We start from the raw sequence: 20,438 nt of genomic DNA, 5'->3' as shown, positions 1-20,438 counted from the left end.
AATCGTACTAATTTATACAAATTAACTAATAAAATATGTACGAATTTTCATGTGACTGGGTTGGAAGTTAAACTTGGTCTTGTTCAGCCTAACCTTTGCTTACGTTTACATCTGGGCTGGACTGGAAATCTGGCATACCGGGTATTTTTCCGGTGGGCCGACTCACTTTGGGGCCCGATCAGGGGCGGACTGGCCTTCGGGAGAACCAAGCGTGCCAGTGGGTCGGCCGAGAAACTTGCCGAAGGGGCCACGATAAGCTAAAATTACGCATTATGCAGAACGGACCACAAAAGGATTATATATAAAGGGCAGCGATTTAAAGGGCAACAAGCGCAGTGCAGACATTTATTCACAAGGTACTAAGACAATGTTTCACAGCTAATGACAAGAGCTGAGACTCACTAAAAAGATGGTTACATCTCTTGTCCTTAATATATATTTTTAATTTTATCATGTAATCATTGCTGTGGTATAGATATGGCATTTTGGTCATTAGTTCAGCATATGGAACCTAAAAACCAGTGAATGTATAGTTGATTTAACATGTTGTAAAAAAAAGATTGTTTGAAGAGTGTGTCATCACCTTGATGTAATTAGTCTCAAGGGTTAGAGAGTGGATTAACAGTGGCAGTGACTGTGGCTTTATGCTTTTTTAAATGAACTGTTATATTTTAAAACTGGCCTGAAGTTTTGCAATTATTGTACTTTTTCTCAAGAGGTTTGATTTACACTTGTTTGTCAAACACTTGATCTGATCTGAGGCTTCGTTCCAGTTTATTAAAGTTGACACAGAACACTGTCTTGAGCAATATGTTTTTTACTCTTCTTCAGAATATCTCATATTGTCACCCCCACCTTTTGTCCCACATGACCTGACACAGAATTAGGGTTAACCTACCACCGACGGCAACAATCTCCCTCAGCCCAGTTCAGACGCATGACGTGGTTTTGATTGCTCTTTCATATGTTCCGGCTGTCCTTCTGGGAACTACCCCACATACTCCACTCAATAGCTAACCTCAGTTCAGAGGATTCCAGCACTTTTCACTAAATGGGTTCCAATCATCTTGAAGTCAAATTAGAATCTATTTTTTGATTCTCAGGGGTGTTGGGTTCATTAAGACGTGAGATTGGCAGGATAATGAACAGGGTCATGCAACTAAAGTGAACAAACCCCTCCTCTTTACCATTACTGGGCGACCAATGTTTTTTCTTTGCCTTTTGTTTCGCGTCTTCTCTACATCTTACATCTTGTCAGTCTTCCTCTGATAGAAGTGTCACCATATCAGTAATGGATATTAACAGCACAAAATACTGTGCTAATGCTGTCTTTTGCATTGTAGCTTAGAACAGGACCATACACACCATAGACATTAATAGGAGAGGGGTGTGTCTCCTCAATTTTCAGATTTTTAGTTGATACATTTTTAATGACAGTTCTTAAAAATTCAATATCTTGTAATATTTAATGTTTGGAAAATGTTTAAAATATCCTTGCAATACCAGTACAATTTGGCCCAAATCTGTGTTTATTAATTCTATGCTGTGAAAAGTGGTAACCTGCAACTTTTGGTACACTTAGAGAAATATTTCTTCCTGATCTAACCCATATACATTACTTTTGTTGGTGTAACCTAATGTAGCCAGGGTGATTTTGTCATGTTAAATAATATTTTTGACTCGAATAAACTAGTTAATTAAGAAAAGCCCATTTTTACAGTGTACCACGTTAAGAACTGAAACTAGAAATATTTGTGTAAATTCTACTTATTACGTCCATACACTAAAAAAAAAGGAGTTTTGCTGCTTGTTCATTTCACTTAATTCAAATGAACTAAAGCAATACAATCCTATAACATTTTGTCACAACTTGATTTAATTTCGTTCTATCCATTTCAATTTGTAAAATGGAAGTTTACTTAACCCATTTGAGTTGGGACTACATGAATACTTCTTGTGTTGTTAATGTAGCATTGATGAAACTGGGTAGGGGATTTCCATTTCTCAGTATGCTTTGCATGGGACATGATAGGAAGGGTTAGGGTTCAAATGAAGTGTTATTTTATGTGTTTTTGTGCAAGATGACTATAAAGTGGGACACCTGTTAGTGTTTAATTTTTTGTTATGTTGAGATTTAGAGAGTTTTGGAGTTTAACATAATGGTGAAAGGTGGAGCTTGAGCTACGATTAGGACAGGTAGATGTTGTTGAGCAATTGCTATGCTAACTATAACATAGTTACTAAACTACACTATGTAATGCTTCCAACCAGCATATATTTAACGTGCTAACATTCACTTTCACTATTTAGTACATAAATAAATAAGAGAGATTTATTTGAGTTACATTGACACATCTAATTTTGTTGGGTTTACCGACTTCAACTAGTTTCTTTCAAAGTGTTTGTGTTGAGATTACATAGTATTTTTAAGTTAAGAAAACTCTTATCAAACACGTGGAAGCACTTTGATGGTTGAATCGAGTTCAGCCAAAGAGGTATTTTTTTGAGTGATGACACCTGACTTAATATGAGATTTAACACCTCTAACACTACCACAAATGTGACACTTCCATTTTAACAGAATAGGATTTAATTAACTCTTATGCTACATACAGACCTATAATTATCACTAGTCATTATCAGGTTTCAGTATGAATATTACAAGTTATCCTGTTGTTTCACACCTTCCTTTCTGTGTTTCTGCTGCAGTCGAGCCAGTGACGGCAGATATCCCTGAAGACGGGGAAAGCCACCCCGTATCAGAACCATCCACCCCTAAAGGGGACCAGGACCTTCTCACCTGTGGCCAGTGTCACTCCAGGTTTCCTTTGGCTGACATCCTAGACTTCATTGAGCACAAACGCAGGCAGTGTCAAGGAGGCCTATGTATAGACAAAGGTTCAGACATGCCACCGTCGCCTCCACACACAGGTCTTCGACGGGCCTGCGCCCCTGTGGAAGTGGCTGTTCAGGTTTCGCCCCGTGGAGAGGAGCATTTAGCTTCCACACCGCATGGATTACAACCCAAGCAGGAAAATATAACAGGTAGAGTAACCGGTGTTTGTGTTGGAGCACATCTGTGAGAGATGTTTGCAAGGAGATTTTTTGAAATAGACGCTTGGGATTGGAGGGGCCCTGATGAATTGAGGGGGTCTGGGGACCATGCATAAGAACCAAAAATGTTAACTGGGAAGGTCCTGTTACGTTTCATTACTTTTAAACAAAGAAAGGCTAAAAAGTGCGTCTAATTATTGCCCTGACATAACGCAATTTTATTTTCCTTAATTCAGTTTTTCAATAGTCATATGAAACTAAACTCCAAGAGGTCAGAGTTTGAACACTAGCCAGGAGCTAATAGCACTAAAGATTCAAATCCTTCTAACTTCTGAGACTGTGATTTGTACATTTATCTTCTGGACTTTAGGGAAATAGGACCTGAAAGAATATAGAGTCAAAATTCCTCTATGTCAATATGAATGGTATCTCTATCTATCCATTTGTCTCTCTCATGTGGATTTTGCAGATGTTGCTGCATTCAGTGTGGTTTTCACAAGGTTGTATCTTACGCCAGTAAATGTATGGCTGCAAGTGTTACATTCATGCTGGAAAAAAGAAAAGAAAATTATTTTCAGCTGTCAAAGAAAAAACCTGTCTTTGACCTGTCCCATTCCCATAGATCGGTACTGATTCTAGTCATTTTCATAATAATTAGAGGTTTTCCTTTGCGTTGGCCACAATGTACCCAGAAAGATTAAAGCAAATGTTCTTGAATCTCAATTGATAGAGCATGGTGCTAGCAATGCCAAAGCTTGTGGGTTTGATTTCCAGGGAAACGTAGAAAGACCTATTTCTGCCTGGTCTGAACATTTTAACATACTCTTCTTAATGTAACCCAAAGATGTCTGGTTAATTACGGTAAGTCATATTAAAGAATATGTTTTTTTTTTAACCTGGTCTCTTAGAATCACTTAACAATATGTAAATTTTTGCAAAATGTTTTTTACATGGCTCGTTGTACGTATCACAACTGTTTCTTAAACAATAGAGGGTTAAACAACAATGACTTTGATTCCCTTTCTTACAAATCACTGAGTAAAACAGCAGATTATCAGTACAAAATAATTAACTTTTTTGCCCCGTTTCTCAGACAATGCTATCTTATGACATCTAAGCACTTTTCTGTGCTAATTGTGTGGTAGCTTATCTGATCGAGCAATGCACTTGAAATTCAAAGGACCCGGGGTTCGAGTCCCATTAAGCACTTAATTCAACACATGAGCCAAAAGTGACTTAGATGCACCTGAAATTGACGTGCCTGCTTCAGCAATTGCATTTTTCAACTCACATTTGCTTTTGAATGCACTATCGGTTGTTAGATTTAAGGTTTAGCGTAGGGAGGTCGGTTTTATTGATTTCAAACTCGACAGAGCATTAACCATAAAAATCTATCTCGCTTTTAGCGCCACAGAGTGGAAATTTCTCCTTGGAATTGCTGCGATACGTGTAAGGCACCAGGTTATTTAATTTGGCAAAAATGTTGCCACAGCCACATCATTTTCATGAGATTTGGATTTGATCAGTTTTTTATTTGTTACCCCAAAAGGCAATTTTTTTAGGTGACTTAAACTATTTGTAGTGTAATGGCATTAGAACGTTCTTATATAGAGTACAGTCCATGTTTTATTTCCCCATAGAGCCATGGCTGGTAATGTCATACAGGCTATCTTTGTGTTTCTCAGGACGCTGAGTGCTTGCCCGCCATGGTCCAGACAGGTCACACGCCTTCACTGTTACATGTAAAGCACATGCGTGATCTGTAGTCTGCGGTCGCGTCGCACAAGCAGATGTCCATCACAACAGATGGAATTCTGTATCGGCTGCAATGGTGAATCCGTTAAAGGTTCACACTCAGAGAAATTTGCATGATAAACAATTTAAGATATGCATGTGGACACAGCTTTTAATATCCCCCTCCTTTAACAACACCCCATCACACCCCCATTTTATTCAAGTCTGAATGCCCCCAAGCAGACCAGACGATCGGCCGGGGCAATAACCCCTTTATGCACAGACTTTCCTCCCCCATCCCCCTTATCTGCTATATCTTTCTCTTTCAGCAGGTAGTTTCTTAAGTATGTCCATATGAAGCCATTTTCTTTGAAGCTTAAATAGGTGATCCCTCTTTTATTAGTATTTTATAAACTTTCGCCTAGTCCCCCTGACTTAAAAAGCAGTTCTTCATTATGTAAACACTTTGAAGAGCTTTGAAGATATCAAACAAAATGTGATATTTTATTGTACAGATCATATTTACATTACACATTAGCTACATGTAACTACTTGGCATGATTAACTAGGATGAAATGGGACTCTGTCTGTTATGTTCTCCAATGGAGGCTGGTGTTCTTGGCCTTGGCTTTGACATCTTTGGCAATGATCCACTCTTCTCCTGCCATGGAGGGTTATGGATCATTAGCTGCTAGAGAGCAAATGGAACAGTAAGAGACAGGAATTTTGGGATCCCCCAATAGTGCACCATCACTGTGGAACTTTACAAGCTTATGTGTATAAAAAAAATAGTGGGAAATGGCACTGAAAGAAGTGGTCTATTTTTACTTGATGTAACCCAAAAAGTTGTTGATGTAAACTAAATTGTCAGGTAAATTTAGTCAGATTGAATCCAAAATAAAATGTTTGAAGAGTAGCTATTTTTCTTTGGATAATTTTAAGCTGTACAGTACACTGGAGAGCTGGTTTAGACAGTGATTGAATGAAAGTTTATGGCATAGAAACATTAAGTGGCTAATTTGTTGATTTGAGTTTTTATGTGTCTGTGGTTTGCCCAGTCTGTCTCAACAGAACATGACTGCATGTTTGACTTGGCAGACGCTGCCAAAGGGTTCCCTTTCAGTTGGCATATGGCAGTATATTGGCACAGAGTAGGCGGCGTGTTTGTGCGTATGTTAGGGGTGTAATGGTTCAAATTTCTCACGGTTCTGTTTGTAACACGGTTTCAAGTCTATGGTTTCGGTACGGTTCAATATTTGTTATGTTCAGGGGAAAAAAATATATTCTATATTGTAACAGACAATTCAAGAGATTTGCCCTCAATACAAATCACCATGGTTTTACTACAATAACCATAGTTTAAACATTGTATTTGTTGTAAAATCATAGTAACCACAAAATTAACTTGGTTACTGTCATGGTTACAATACTATAGCAAAATCAAGGTTACTGTATGGAAATTACAGTATTACTGTTGTAAAACAATGGTTATTCGTATCAAAACTACCAAGAAAACAATGGTGACAGCAGTCATTGTTACTTCAGTCATGACTACTACAATGTTACTGTAGTAAAACCATGGTTACTATATGGCTGCTACAGTATTACTACATAAAACCATGGTTAAAACAATCAAAGCCATGATTTCTGCTAAGGAAACCATGGTGACAACAATCCGTGTTATTACAGTCATATTACTACAATATTACTATAGTAAAACCATGGTTCATTTTCATTAGGGTCCATTAAAAAAACACTTTCTCTAATTACTAACTCAACATTTTAACATTTTATTATGTTACATGCATCAACATAAAGTGCATTTCAAAGTCAACTCAACATATATTCAACATTAAGAATCTGTACATCACTATAGAATAAATAAACGTGCTATTAAAATTAATACGAGAATGGATGTCGTAACGAGTATTTAATCATATGCTGAAATCCCACAACTTCATCAATGGAGTAAGGGCAACATAACTTAATTTGGCTATGAACACCCCAAATGCTTTAGTTCTTGGTTCATGTCTGTCCGATCTAGCACCATGTGCCTGCTTTAAGACGGAAGGGAGTTTGTCTGTGTGCAGTTTCGGGTTCACCTGTGGCTCTGTGTGCACCTCATGCTATATATACTCAGGTGATGTCAGCATAAATAGCTAATCAAATATCAATATATTACCAGTTTATGGCACTTGCATCAAGCAATGTCTGCAAACAGTGCCTGTTTTGTAAACGTTTTTTTTTTTTTTTACCATCGCTGTTGTAATTGACTACATAAAGAAAAAAATCCCAGACAGGAGACTTGAATGACGCAGGGGATTCTATTTTATGGCTTGTTTTCTCCGCTTGCCATTTTGCCAACTAACATGTGCAGAACTGTAATGTCTTCAACTGATTTAACATACTAAAAGTTAACAGGACAGCTTCTGTCTGTAGAAAGTTGACATCTACAGAGCCATAAAGGTGCATTTGCGGAGGTATGATCCAGATGCGTTATTAAACTAGAGATGAACCGTACCGTGGTTGGCATACAGTAAAAAAAATTTTTTTTTTAACTGAGAACCGTTACACCCCTTGCGTATTTTGTTGTGGTCAAGTTTACATCTTTACATCCAGTTGACATGACATTTCAATCATAACAGGCAATTCCTGCAGTGTGGCATCCTATAGTTCATCTAAAACTATTTTAAACTATTCTAATTCTTGTATAATTATCTTGCAAGATTACTTTCCCACTTTATTAGGAACACCTGTACACTTATTAATGTGATTATCTAATCAGCCAATCGTGTGGCAGCAGTGCAATGCATAAAATCAAGCAGATACAGGTCAGGAGCTTCAGTTAATGTTTGCATCAATCATCAGAATGGGAAAAAAATGTGAACTTAGTGATTTCGACCGTGGAATGATTGTTGGTGCCAGATGGGCTGGTTTGAGTATTTCTGTAACTGCTGATCTCCTGGGATTTTCACACATAACAGTCTGTAGAATTTACTCAGAATGGTGCCAAAAACAAAAAACATCCAGTGAGCGGCAGTTCTGCAGATGGAAACATCTTGATGAGAGAGGTCAACGGAGAATGGCCAGATAGGTTTGAGCTGACAGAAAGGCTACGTACTCAGATAACCACTCTGTACAATTGCAGTGAGCAGAATACCATCTCAGAATGCAAAACACGTCAAACCTTGAGGCGGATGGGCTACAACAGCAGGAGACCAAGTCGTGCACTTTATTAGGACCAAAGTGTATCTTATAAAGGGATTAGTGAGTGTATGTATGTGTGTATCTATAGGTAGAGCTGTAGAATTAATCGAAATCGGGGAAAACAAATAGAGATTACGACTGCTGCAGTTAACTTATCGTGAAAAGTGTCTATTACAAAATTCCTCTTAGCTATACTCCGGTCATGTCGACATTTGTAATTACTTTTTTGTATTTGTTTTTTTGCAACATTGAGCTTCATAACATTAATGCACAATGATGAATCAGAGTGATTAGTCTTGGCCTAGACAGAATCTGACGTTTTTGGCACTTTCTGTGCTGATTTTGTTGGAAAATCAACAAAGTTTTGCAGAGTGTATTTTAAGAATGGTAAAATGTTTTAAAATTGGCTGCACGCGACAAAATTTGCATCATGAGCACTGTGCGCGAGAAATAGCAGTACGTGGAAAACCAAAGTACACTTTGGCCTTTATACTGTACAGTTTATTGCTGACTTTGATTTTGCTTTATTTTTCAGTAAAAAAGCATTAAAGAGCTGAAATGGACTATGGAATATTTACAGTGTATTAAATATGATTGCAAGCCCATGCACATCCTGCCCATGCAGAACTTTTTGAAAAAGATTTGAAAAAAGTGCAGATTTCTGCAGATAACATATTCCTAATTAGGTATCAATTTAACTGGCCTGAGAGGAAAAATTTTAATATGTTCTACTGTATCTCTAAATCATTCTTCTCCCCTGATTTTACCCTAGTGGTAGCTTAATTTTTGTTGTGAAGCAAATTTTTGAAGCAAAACAAAAATTTTTGGGTTACCTGTGTTGTTATAGACTATTTTGGGGGTATTTCCAGGACAAGGTATTGCAACATGGTGGACTGGATATATATATATGTGTGTGTGTGTGTGTGTGTGTGTGTGTGTGTGTGTGTGTGTGTGTGTGTGTGTGTGTGTGTGTGTGTGTGTGTGTGTGTGTGTGTGTGTGTGTGTGTGTGTGTGTGTGTGTGGTCTGCAGCTGGTCTGTCTTATCTGTGTTCTATAGAATGAGATAAAGACCCATGAGGCCCCTCACAGTCTACGTTATGGGTCTTGGTTCCTCTAAAATCTCTCTTTTTCTGTCTGTCTTCTTCTCTCCTACACTTTATTTTTAACTTTTTATCCACATTTTGCATGCAAACTCAATTTCTTTTGGAAACATAAGCCTTTTGGGTCAGTCAGTTGGACTGGGGTTGAACTGCATCTGTTGAATTGCTACACTGTGCAATGAAACATTTGAATTTTGATGTGGGGAAGGAAGTCAACGATAATAAGCATCTGTAAAGATACTTAAGACTCTCTGCTTTTCTTTCAGCTTTGACTGTATTTGTTGGACTTTGAAAATGGCTATTGACAATGAATAGGTGGGCAAATATGCATTTAATAATATGGAAATGTGTAAAGCACAATACAAGCATTTCTGTAAAGAGGCTGATTAATTAATTCAATTCTTTGAACTTGAGTATTTAATTTAGCTCTTTTACTGCAATAGAGTATTTTACACGCAAACTCTGTAGTAGAATATAACAAAATGTTTAGACTTTTATACAATGTTGGGCAAGCTACTCAAAACATTTAGCAAGCTGTGCTACAAATTACTCAACAGAAAAATAAGTTAAACTAAGCTAATAGCTACACTTCAGGGAAAGAAGCAAGTTACATTACAAGTTACATGCCAAAAGCAGCTTGCTACATTTAAGCTGCATATTATATTTTTTCAACCACAGATGCAGGAAGCATACCATCTTAAACAAAGCATCTAACAGATGTATTCACATGATGTTAATCAAAGCCTTGGTACAGTGTATTACAGTTTTGTACAATACAGTATACAAGTATACAGAATGGTGCAATACGTACCGGTATGTGCCCATAAAAAACTAAAAAACACACATGCAAATTCATAGTGTCCAGGTATTGGTACATGTCCAAAAAACTTGTGTTGAACTTTTTTTTCTTTGTCTCCCCAATTTGGAATGCCTAATTCCCAATGTGCTTTAAGTCCTCATGGTGGTGTAGTGACTCACCTCAATCTGGGTGGCGGAGGACGCACAACACACCACGCGCCCCACCGAGAGCGAGAACCACATTATAGTGACCACGATGAGGTTACCCCAACGTGACTCTACCCACCCTAGCAACTGGGCCAATTGGTTGCTTAGGAAGCCTGACTGGAGTCACTCAGCATGCCCTGGATTCAAACTTCAGGTGCAGTAGTCAGCATCAATACTTGTTGAGCTACCCTGGCCCTGGAACATGTTGAACTTTATAAAGACCTTCAACGCTGGCAAACGATAGAATGCGTTTGCAGGTTTCATTTCCATTGATTGTAGATCGACTGCAATCAGCGGTATCTTTATTTTCAGTGTTAAAAAATATTCCGTGAGCTTATTGGCAAGTGAGAGCACGCACAAATGATTCAGCAGCGTGTGCGCGCACAGGCTTTCTGAGGCATTCCAATTGAATTGTGAACCGATTCAGACCGCTTTCCTATCATGTGTGACCAATTTATTTTAAAGAACTGACTCAGATGAGCAATTCATTTGTGATCGGATATTAGTATTAGATATAGTTTTTGTTCAAAACTGGCAATAGTAAACACCGGGTACAAGGCATGATGTTGCGGTGTAGCTTTTCTCAACGCTACGCCGCTACCTAGTTAAAAATATAGCTTTGCTACTGAAAAGATACTTGATCGAAGCTACCACCTCACTGCTTAGAATTGTAGTTTAGCTAATAGCTTCGCTATTTGTATATGAGAAGCTACTGCCCATCACTGCTTTTCTCTTGGGAGACATACTCTCTCTCTCTCTCTCTCTCTCTCTCTCTCTCTCTCTCTCTCTCTCTCTTTCTGAAACTCGCTGATAATATTCTGTGGCTCATTTGAATTTGAAGCACTTCTTTAATCTTCAAAGCCTTGATTACTTTATGAATATGCATGGTACATGCAGACTTTAGTTCATTACCTTGTTGTAAATTCTAATGACCATTAGTCCCTCTGGGTAATTGCCAATTATTTTGCATATTTGATTAGCCCATTATGAGTTCATTCTGTTGATATATGCCAGGCGAAGAAAGACTGAGTCACTAGAGAAATAAATAGTGCAGAATAGAGCTGTGCACCCTTAAAACATATTTTAGAGTATTTTCTTAATGCTTGACTGTTTAAGCTACTACATAATGATTTTATATAACAATAAACATTTCATGAAATGGTAAACAAACCAGACAAGAGCCAAGGACATAAATGATTGATCACTCCAAACAGAATGTTGTTGGAATAGTGCTACATGATGCCACATCATGGATTATTTAGTATTTTAAAACATTAGCAACTGAAAGGGGATTGGGGTCGTTTGTTAGTGTGTTCTGTGTTTGGTGTAATTCATTTTTCATTGATCAGGGCTCCAGACTAAAAAGATTACTACGGAGCCATAGGCTCCTAAACGGAAACATTTAGGAGCCAAATGGCTGTTTTAGTTGCCACATCACAGAATTGCTCGATTTAGATTGTTGTTCAGAAACAAGATAACTCATTAATCGGGTGTTTAATATACAGTATATACTGTATAGTTGTGTGCTTACATATGCATTCCCCTTTTGTATCATGTTTTTACACCCCTTTCAGAATTTAGGAGATAAAATATATGTTTTTTTATTCAGTTCTGCCTTTCAGAATCTACGTAACAGGTATTTACAGAAAGTTTAATATGCATGTAGTAGTGTGTTGCCTTCTTAAGCATCAGTGAATGTTTGCACCTTGTGTTATAGTTGTGTATGAGTCCCTCAGTGGTCCTATGTATAAAAAGCTGGATCTCACATAACAAATGAATAAATTATGTATATATATATGGGAGTGCATATATTAACTCTTTCCCCGCCAAACACGGACTTTTCCGGGTTTTATGAAAAAACGCTTCCCCGCCAAACACGGAATTTTCCGGGTATCCGTGTTTTAGGTGGTATACGGTAAGGAAGACCCGCACGCATGTTTTGAAAGAGTACGCAACTCTTTGATCAAAGAAACAGACTGCGATCGTCTCAAACGTGAAGTGGAACACCATACTAATACTAAAGCACTTGTTTGATAAAAATGCCTTTTTCTCAGCTTTTTGTCCGAAATGTTGTTTTTGACAAAACCTACCTCTGTTCAAGTGGCAATAAAAAAAGAACAAATGAAGATAAAATAAAATTGTTTTTTTGGCTAAAAGCAGAGGCTCAGATCTTTATTTTGATATATAGCATCTTCATATATTCATGGAAGAAAATATTCTGCGGGCCATTAAAGTTTAGCGAAAATCGTCAAAAACCCTGCCGGTGGCTGGCAACTTTTTTTAAAAACGCTGGCGGGGAAAGAGTTAAATAGATTTGATATATTACAAATTTGTGTAGTAAAATAAAGAAAGACTAAGATTTTTACATATACAGGTCGCAGCACATCTCAAAGCTTGCAAATGATGCATTCTACATCCTACTCTCCTTCCAAGGTTGCTTAGCAAGACTGGTCTTCATAAGAATGCAAGTCCATTCTCAGCATTCTTAGCATTGAGAAACACCCAGTAGTTGGCTTAAAAGATAAAACTCACCATAGAAGGACACATGTCTGCTATAGCGGCCCTTGTGGCAAAATTGAGAAACATGTACTTGCATTATGTTATTGTGATGAAGTGATCATCACCATTGGGAATGGCAGCACTGGCTTCACACACACACACACACACACTCACCTCAACCTTGCTCCATTTCCCCCTTCTGCAATTTCCGCTATCGGAGGAGCGGGAGCACAGGGGATTCTGGTAGCACACGAACATTACAACCACATAAATTCCAAGGAAACTCAGATGAAATCCAGTTTACCCCAGACCAGGCCAGTCACTTCAGCTGGTGAGGGTATGTTTGGTCTAATGCACAATTTCCAGAGTGCGCAGCAGCAGAGGGAAGAGAGATATCTGCTGGAGCTCTGGGGTCTACGAGACTCCATCCTACAGACTGTATAAACTGCAGTGACCCTGAGTAACATCGAGAGCCCATGGATGGAACTCCCAACAACAACACCCCCACGCAGAGTGCCCTCGATGTCCCACCATCTGATGACTCATCTGTGGCTCCAGGTCAGAGAAGTCAACCGACGGCCCAATCTGAGACAACGATGCAAGTTCTACAGCAGGAGGACAGCATCAAATGTTATCTGCGATGACTCGAGTGTCTGGCAAGGACCTAGCGGTGATCCAAGAAGGAGTGGAGCTGTTGACAGGTTCCTCTGTTGACTGGGCAAGTGCTGGAGGCTTACCTGGCGAAGGTCAAGGAGCTAGCAGACGTCTACGATGACCTGAATGAGGCAGTTCTGGAAAAGTTTAACATCTCAACGGAGACCTAACATCAGCGGTTCCGGGTGGCTTCAGTTCCAGAGGGAGAGATGCCTACAGGAACCTCTACTGACACTGGGTGAGACCTGCATTCCAAGGAGGAGATCGGTGAGCTCATCATTATGGAGCAGTTACTTCGTGTGCTCCCCTATGACAGCCGTACGTGAATGAGGGAACACGAGTTGATGACAGGACTGGTGGCAGCAAAGTTGGCACAGCAGTACATGAAAACTCATCGGGCAGTTCCTCACTATCAACTACCACAAAGTAAAACACGCTTCCCTCAGACTAACTTTGGGGGTGGGACTGATCTGGGACACCCAGAATATATTGCATGTGCACAAAGATTTTTTTTTGTCAGCAGCCGGGGCACAAGGCTTCGGTGTGTCCAGCGCAGAAGGCCAAGCAGACAGGCTACTGTTATATCCCCAGAGACAATGTTAATGACTCTTCCATATTAGATTGTAACAGTTCAAGGATGGGCAAAAAGGAGGCGAGAACCGGCAGAATGTTGACATGAACTTTAATGAGAAACTCCACTTTAAACAAACGTAAACAAACAGACACATATGCAACGCGGCTGCATGCATCTGTCTCTCTCCTGAACTGGCATCTCTAGCGCCCCCCTCCCCACAGCCCTTCTGGCTGTTCTGTCAGCCGGAGGTCCACCCTACCTCCTGCGAACCTGGGGGAGAGACGAGGGGAGGTATGGGGAGAGGAAAAGGGTGAGCAGTGACACACAGAGAGAGAGCGAGAGAAGAACTTGCAGTCCTCAACCGCTCCTCTGCCTTCTGGCGGACGCCAGCTCACTCCTCCCCTGGTAGATGGAACCACTCCTCCCCTTCTCGGCAGACGACCGTGGTTCCTCCGGCTCTCGGCTACCAGCAATGACCCCTTCATCACCAGGCAGACGGCCACGACGAGGACTCTGCAACAGCGCATCCCTTGTCCCTACCATGTTTCAGCTCCACAGTAACAGGATAATGACAGGGGGGAACCAGCTGAACAGTTGACGTAAAGTTTAATTAGAAACTCAACATAAAACATACATAAACATAAGGACACGCATGCAACGCGGCCGTATGTGTCTCACTCCGGCTACCCTTTATCTCGCTCTCCCTCTGATAAGCTGATTCAGTGCCGGTCTTGCTCCATCATGGCCCGGCCACTGCCTCCTTCTCATCACATACAGGTGAAACTCGAAAAATTAGAATATCGTGCAAAAGTTCATTAATTTCAGTAATTCAACTTAAAAGGTGAACCTAATATATTATATAGACTCATTACAAGCAAAGTAAGATATTTCAAGCCTTTATTTGATATAATTTTGATGATTATGGCTTACAGCTTATGAAAACCCCAAATTCAGAATCTCAGAAAATTAGAATATTACATGAAATCAATAAAAAAAAAGGATTTTAAACACAGAAATGTCAGCCCTCTGAAAAGTATAATCATGCATATGTACTCAGTACTTGGTTTGGGCCCCTTTTGCATTAATTACTGCCTCAATGCGGGTGGCATGGATGCTATCAGCCTGTGGCACTGCTGAGGTGTTATGGAAGACCAAGATGCTTCAATAGCGTCCTTCAGCTCTTCTGCATTGTTTGGTCTCATGTCTCTCATCTTTCTCTTGGCAATGCCCCATAGATTCTCTATGGGGTTCAGGTCAGGCGAGTTTGCTGGCCAATCAAGCACAGTAATACCATATTCCAGACACCAGGTTTTGGTACTTTTGGCAGTGTGGGCAGGTGCCAAGTCCTGCTGGAAAATGAAGTCAGCATCTCCATAAAGCTTGTCTGCTGACGGAAGCATGAAGTGCTCTAAAATGTCCCGGTAGACGGCTGCGTTGACTCTGGACTTAATAAAGCACAGTGGACCAACACCAGCAGATGACATGGCTCCCCAAACCAACACAGACTGTGGAAACTTCACACTGGACTTCAAGCATCTTGGATTGTGTGCCTCTCCATTCTTCCTCCAGACTCTGGGACCTTGGTTTCCAAATGAGATGCAAAATTTGCTCTCATCAGAAAAGAGGATTTTGGACCACTGAGCAACAGACCAGTTCTTTTTTTCTTTAGCCCAGGTAAGACGTTTGACATTTGAAGCCCAATATCCAGGACCCGTCTGTGTGTGGTGGCTCTTGATGCAGTAACTCCAGCCTCAGTCCACTCCTTGTGAAGCTCCCCCACACATTTGAATGGCCTTTTCCTGACAATCCTCTCCAGGCTACGGTCATCCCTGCTGCTTGTGCACCTTTTTCTTCCACACGTTTCCCTTCCACTTAACTTTCTATTAATGTGCTTTGATACAGCACTTTGAGAACATCCAACTTCTTTTGCAATTACCTTTTGAGGCTTTCCCTCCTTGTGGAGGGTGTCAATGATGGTTTTCTGCACAACTGTCAGGTCAGCAGTCTTCCCCATGATTGTGAATTCAACTGAACCAGACTGAGAGACCATTTAAAGGCTCAGGAACCCTTTGCAGGTGTTTAGCTGATTAGAGTGTGACACTTTGAGCCTACAATACTGAACCTTTTCACAATATTCTAATTTTCTGAGATTCTGAATTTGGGGTTTTCATAAGCTGTAAGCCATAATCATCAAAATTATATCAAATAAAGGCTTGAAATATCTTACTTTGCTTGTAATGAGTCTATATAATATATTAGTTTCACCTTTTAAGTTGAATTACTGAAATTAATGAACTTTTGCACGATATTCAAATTTTTCGAGTTTCACCTGTATATTAATTTGCATTTGGATTCTCCTTCTTTTTATTGGTGCACTGTAAATAAAATTCCATATTGCACCAAAAGTGAATTTAAGATTATAATTCAACTTTATTGTGCAGATTCAATGAAATGCAGTTGTTTTTACATATCCCAACTAAGTTGGGGACAGAGCGCAGGGTCAGCCATGAAACAGCGCACCTGGAGCAGATAGGGTCAAGGGCCTTGCTCAAGGGCCCAACAGTGGCATCTTGGCAGTGCTGGGGCTTGATCCCCCAACATTTCGGTCAGTAACCCAGAGCCTTAACCACTGAGCCACCACTGGCCCTTGCGGAACATGTCCATATCTTCCAGTAGGTCTGAGTGGACCCATTCTTTGAGCCAGTTTGGTGAGAAAGGTGGGTCTACAAACACCTACTGCAACAGAAATCTGGATATTTTCCCTAAAGGTGATGAGTGGGCCACGGTCATGCAGCGTAACTGGTTTTTCGCCACTAAAGGTATGTTTAGCAAATCAGTGCCTGTGTTTCCTAATGTAAGATGAGCTGCTGCTGGCACTACCTTTATCTTCCCCATCACAGGTGCTGGCTCGCCTCTGGAGCCTGACTTAACCCTGTGTTTATGTCATGGGGTGTGAGAAGAGACCAGCAGGGAGGCCTACGGGGACACAATGAGGGAATTGTGCTCAGGGCGGGGGGCTCGGAGTCTGAGACAGCCCTGGCTGTGGCCAAACAGGTCGGGCCAGACAGCATGATAGATGGCTTTGTTTAAGGGTCCTGGGGTGGGGCCTGAACTTGAGGCACTTTGTTTATCCTGAATAGAGCAGGGGGAAGAAGCCGGAATGATCTATGTCTCCCTCTCTGAAGAGCTTTAGAGGGAACGAGAGAGGAACCGAGAGAATGAGAAAGAAACATCTACATAAATTCAACCAGAACAAGTAAGGAAACCAGACAGATGAAAAGAGAGATTTAAGAGCAGGTTGAGGAAAGTCTTAAAGGGATAGTTCACCCCAAAAGTTGGGAAAAGTCTGAGAAATTTAAAAAGAACTACATTTAAGTAGAAGTTCTGAAGTAAAGGAAGAGAAAGTGATTGAGGGAGAGGCGCGCTTGCTGGGGATGTGTTCTTTAGGTTAACGCAGGGTCAGGCCGAGAACTGCTGAAGGGGGGAAGGGCTGTCCGCTCACCCAGACGTTCGCTGTCCATTTCTAGATCAACTTGGCCAAGTTCCAGGTTTTTTAAATCTGATAAGACAACATATACACATTCATACACGTACACAGCCCTCATACCTGCTGCCTATATATCAAATGCAACTAGGTTTAGTTTTTCTTGTTTTTTTGCCGAAGGCAAAGAGGCGCTGACTCCTGGACTTGTTCATACCGGTTTGCTGGCCTTGTCCTCACTTGCATGCTTGTTTTAAAGATAATTCACACCACTCAGGCCTATATACGCACACAAACACAAGAAAAATCTATTTTGAGAGCGCAAGGCAATATAATCACAAATCAAAGGCCAGGAGATAGGATTTTTCATTAGATTTTTGGATGATATTATACATTGTGATTTGAATATGATAGATATAATGAAAAAATTACATCCAGTTTTGTATGAAAAACAAGAATGAGCTGGCAGTGGGCAAAACAAATATTTATTATGTTTGCATTCATTAAAATGTCTGTTTCACATAGAGATGGATAAATATGTTCCTTAGCATGCTCTTCACTTGTCTATCAGTTGACCCTACATTTGCATATGTATTTATGCAGATTTTTTTGATGGGGCTCTCACGCACAGCAGGGGTCTCAGTGTGTGACAGTTTCGCAGCATGCATTTGTGTGTCTTTGTGTGTTTGATTCTGTTGGGTATGTGTGTGTGTAAGTGCAATAGAGAGTGTTTTCTCGATCTATCAGTTTTGCTGATCTAGTTCTGTTTATCTCTTTTTCACGTTCTCAGTTTCAATGTGTCTGTTTTATACTGCATCTCTGACCCCACAAAGTGGGCCACCTCTTCCAGATGGTGCTGTGTAGCTTTGTTTGGTAAGTGAATACTTGAGCTTTAGATGCCCTATCAATATCACCTCTGAATGTGGATGGGCCTAGGATATAAAGTTCTCCTGTTGCACTTGTTTGTGAATAGGTTTAGTTCATCCATATCTCTATTTAGCCTATATGAGATGTGATTTATTTTGTGAAAGTTAGGTACAAATTAGCTGAGGCAATCACTGTCAAGATAGAGGTTGGTTGGATGTGCTCTCCATGTCTATTGACTTTCTTCTTCCTTCACTCAAAACAACTCAGGAAATGGTCAACATGGGGAAATATACCTTCATCAGTTACTGTTCTCGCTGACATACTGTAAATATACTTTAGCATTAGAAGTATTTTTCTGAAATTATAGAGACACAAATCTAACTACATACTTGAGTTCTTGAGTTTTGAAGGCAAGTCTTGCAGGTTGCAAAATAAACTGACCTGAATAGTTCACCCAAAATAAAATTTCTGTCATCATTTACCCAATGGCGTTTGGTATCATTAATTCATACTTGGCGGAGGGAATGTTTTTAGTGAATAGCGATTCAAATTTTGGTCTGTTCCTCACACATAGTCCAATTCTCAAACAAATTACTCTTATTAGCCAGTTCTTTTGTCATCATCACGAAACATACAACACGTCCAGTGTAGTTCGATTCCCGAACGAATGACTATTATGAGCCTTTTCTTTTTAATAAATCAAAAACATACAGCGCTACCAGTGTAATCAGAAACCCAAACAAATTACTCATGATTTTTGGCCATTTCTTTTAAATCTACATTTCAAAACAAACAGCGCATCCAGTGTAGTTAGATTCTGGAACAAATTACATGTAGAGATGGTCTTTTTAGTGAATCAAACAAATAAATCGGTTCTGTGCTCCACAACTCCATCTCGTGCTCAGAGTAACAGATGTTCTTCAAATTCGTTTACGTTTGCTTACATGCATCTTTACATGTTATCTTTATTGCACTCCAGAATCGCTTTAAATTCACTTTTTAGTTTTTTTGCAGTTTGTATTGTTTTTCTAAATGGGCTGTGTAGAGTGACATGAAAGCAAGGGAAAGAGATCGGGAAATGACCCAAGCCGAAATCAAACCCGGGTCCCCGTGAGCCAAGCGCTCGCATATGCGTGAATATGCCTGTAGCATCTCACCTCATCAGCTGTCATCAATATGAAACAATCCTTGAGTTTGGCGAGAGCACATTGCCAATTAAAGAGGTTAATTTGCTATAGCACTTATCAGTCCATTGAAGTCTCTCTCTCTTCTCCCACCAGTCTCGCTGTCCTCTCATTCTTTTGTCTGTTTGCTCTCTCTTTCACTCTTTCATTTAATCCCATCTTAGACCCCCAGCCTCACTATCTCTTTCTTTCCTCTGTCTTCTCATCCCTCTTTCTCTAGTTTGTTTGCCTCGTCTTGCATTTGAGCAACACTGTAGTGACATTACAGCTGTAACAAATTGAGCACTTGTAGAATGCAGGCATGAAACCGTCACAAAGCTTCCATTCAGCGTCTTACTGACCGGACATAAAGGACCATGACAGTTTAAGTGGCGTGTTGAGTTTGCATGTGAAAGCGTGTCTACCAACGTTTACAGCAAGAAAGAGGGTTTGATGGGAAGGTTTCAATGCAAGCATGAAAACAAGACAGACATAGGTTAGGTGCGTTCATCAAGGGAAAAATCTTATAAATAGTGCTTATGGTGTTCTTGACATACATAGACAGATGAGCATTAGCTGGCATGTGATGTTGGTGTGCCAAGCTACAAATAGTCTCGTATAGTCAGACTTTCAACAATTGGCATGATATCGGGTCCACTTTGCATCATATAGAGCCCAACAGTGCCTGCCCACACTTTCAGCCGTCTTGGTTCCAGAAGTATTTTTCCCATTTATTTATTTCATAGGGATTTTATAAAAGTTCTAAGCCATGAACCAAACCAAGCAGCTCCAAAGGGAATTGCACCATTACAAACTTTGATTTGAAGCAAAAAAGTACAAGACTTTGCACTTAACATGTTTTGCGTGGGAATAAACTGCAATCCCAGGAAGCATTGCGAATGAAGCGATCAAATAAAAATAATGGGAACAGGTAAAGTTGTTGATTATAAGTATAGAAACAATATATTTTAATTGTACTGCAAAATACAATACACTAGTAGTTTGAGAGTGTAAGAAAGCCGACTCAATTGCGTAATTTGCAATGCGTCATGGGACTAGGCCATGGCTTGTTTGGCACACTTTGTTCACCTCGATTCTCT

The 20,438-nt window shown here is 40.0% G+C and overlaps 1 protein-coding gene across 4 annotated transcripts in view; it reads left to right on the top strand.

Annotated features, from left to right (window-relative positions):
• Positions 1 to 20,438, top strand: part of LOC127646626 (B-cell lymphoma/leukemia 11A-like) — a 123,071-nt gene that overhangs the window by 85,903 nt on the left and 16,730 nt on the right. For all 4 annotated transcript variants that reach the window (XM_052130385.1, XM_052130389.1, XM_052130388.1 and 1 more), the window contains one exon: positions 2,710 to 3,045. In XM_052130385.1, coding sequence (XP_051986345.1) covers positions 2,710 to 3,045 — 336 coding nt within the window. The remainder of the gene's footprint in view (positions 1 to 2,709; positions 3,046 to 20,438) is intronic.

Source organism: Xyrauchen texanus, chromosome 7 (genome assembly GCF_025860055.1).
Source record: "Xyrauchen texanus isolate HMW12.3.18 chromosome 7, RBS_HiC_50CHRs, whole genome shotgun sequence".
Taxonomy (NCBI): domain Eukaryota; kingdom Metazoa; phylum Chordata; class Actinopteri; order Cypriniformes; family Catostomidae; genus Xyrauchen; species Xyrauchen texanus.
The sequence above is the reverse complement of the archived record's forward strand: the minus strand, read 5'-3'. Positions and strand labels throughout refer to the sequence as shown.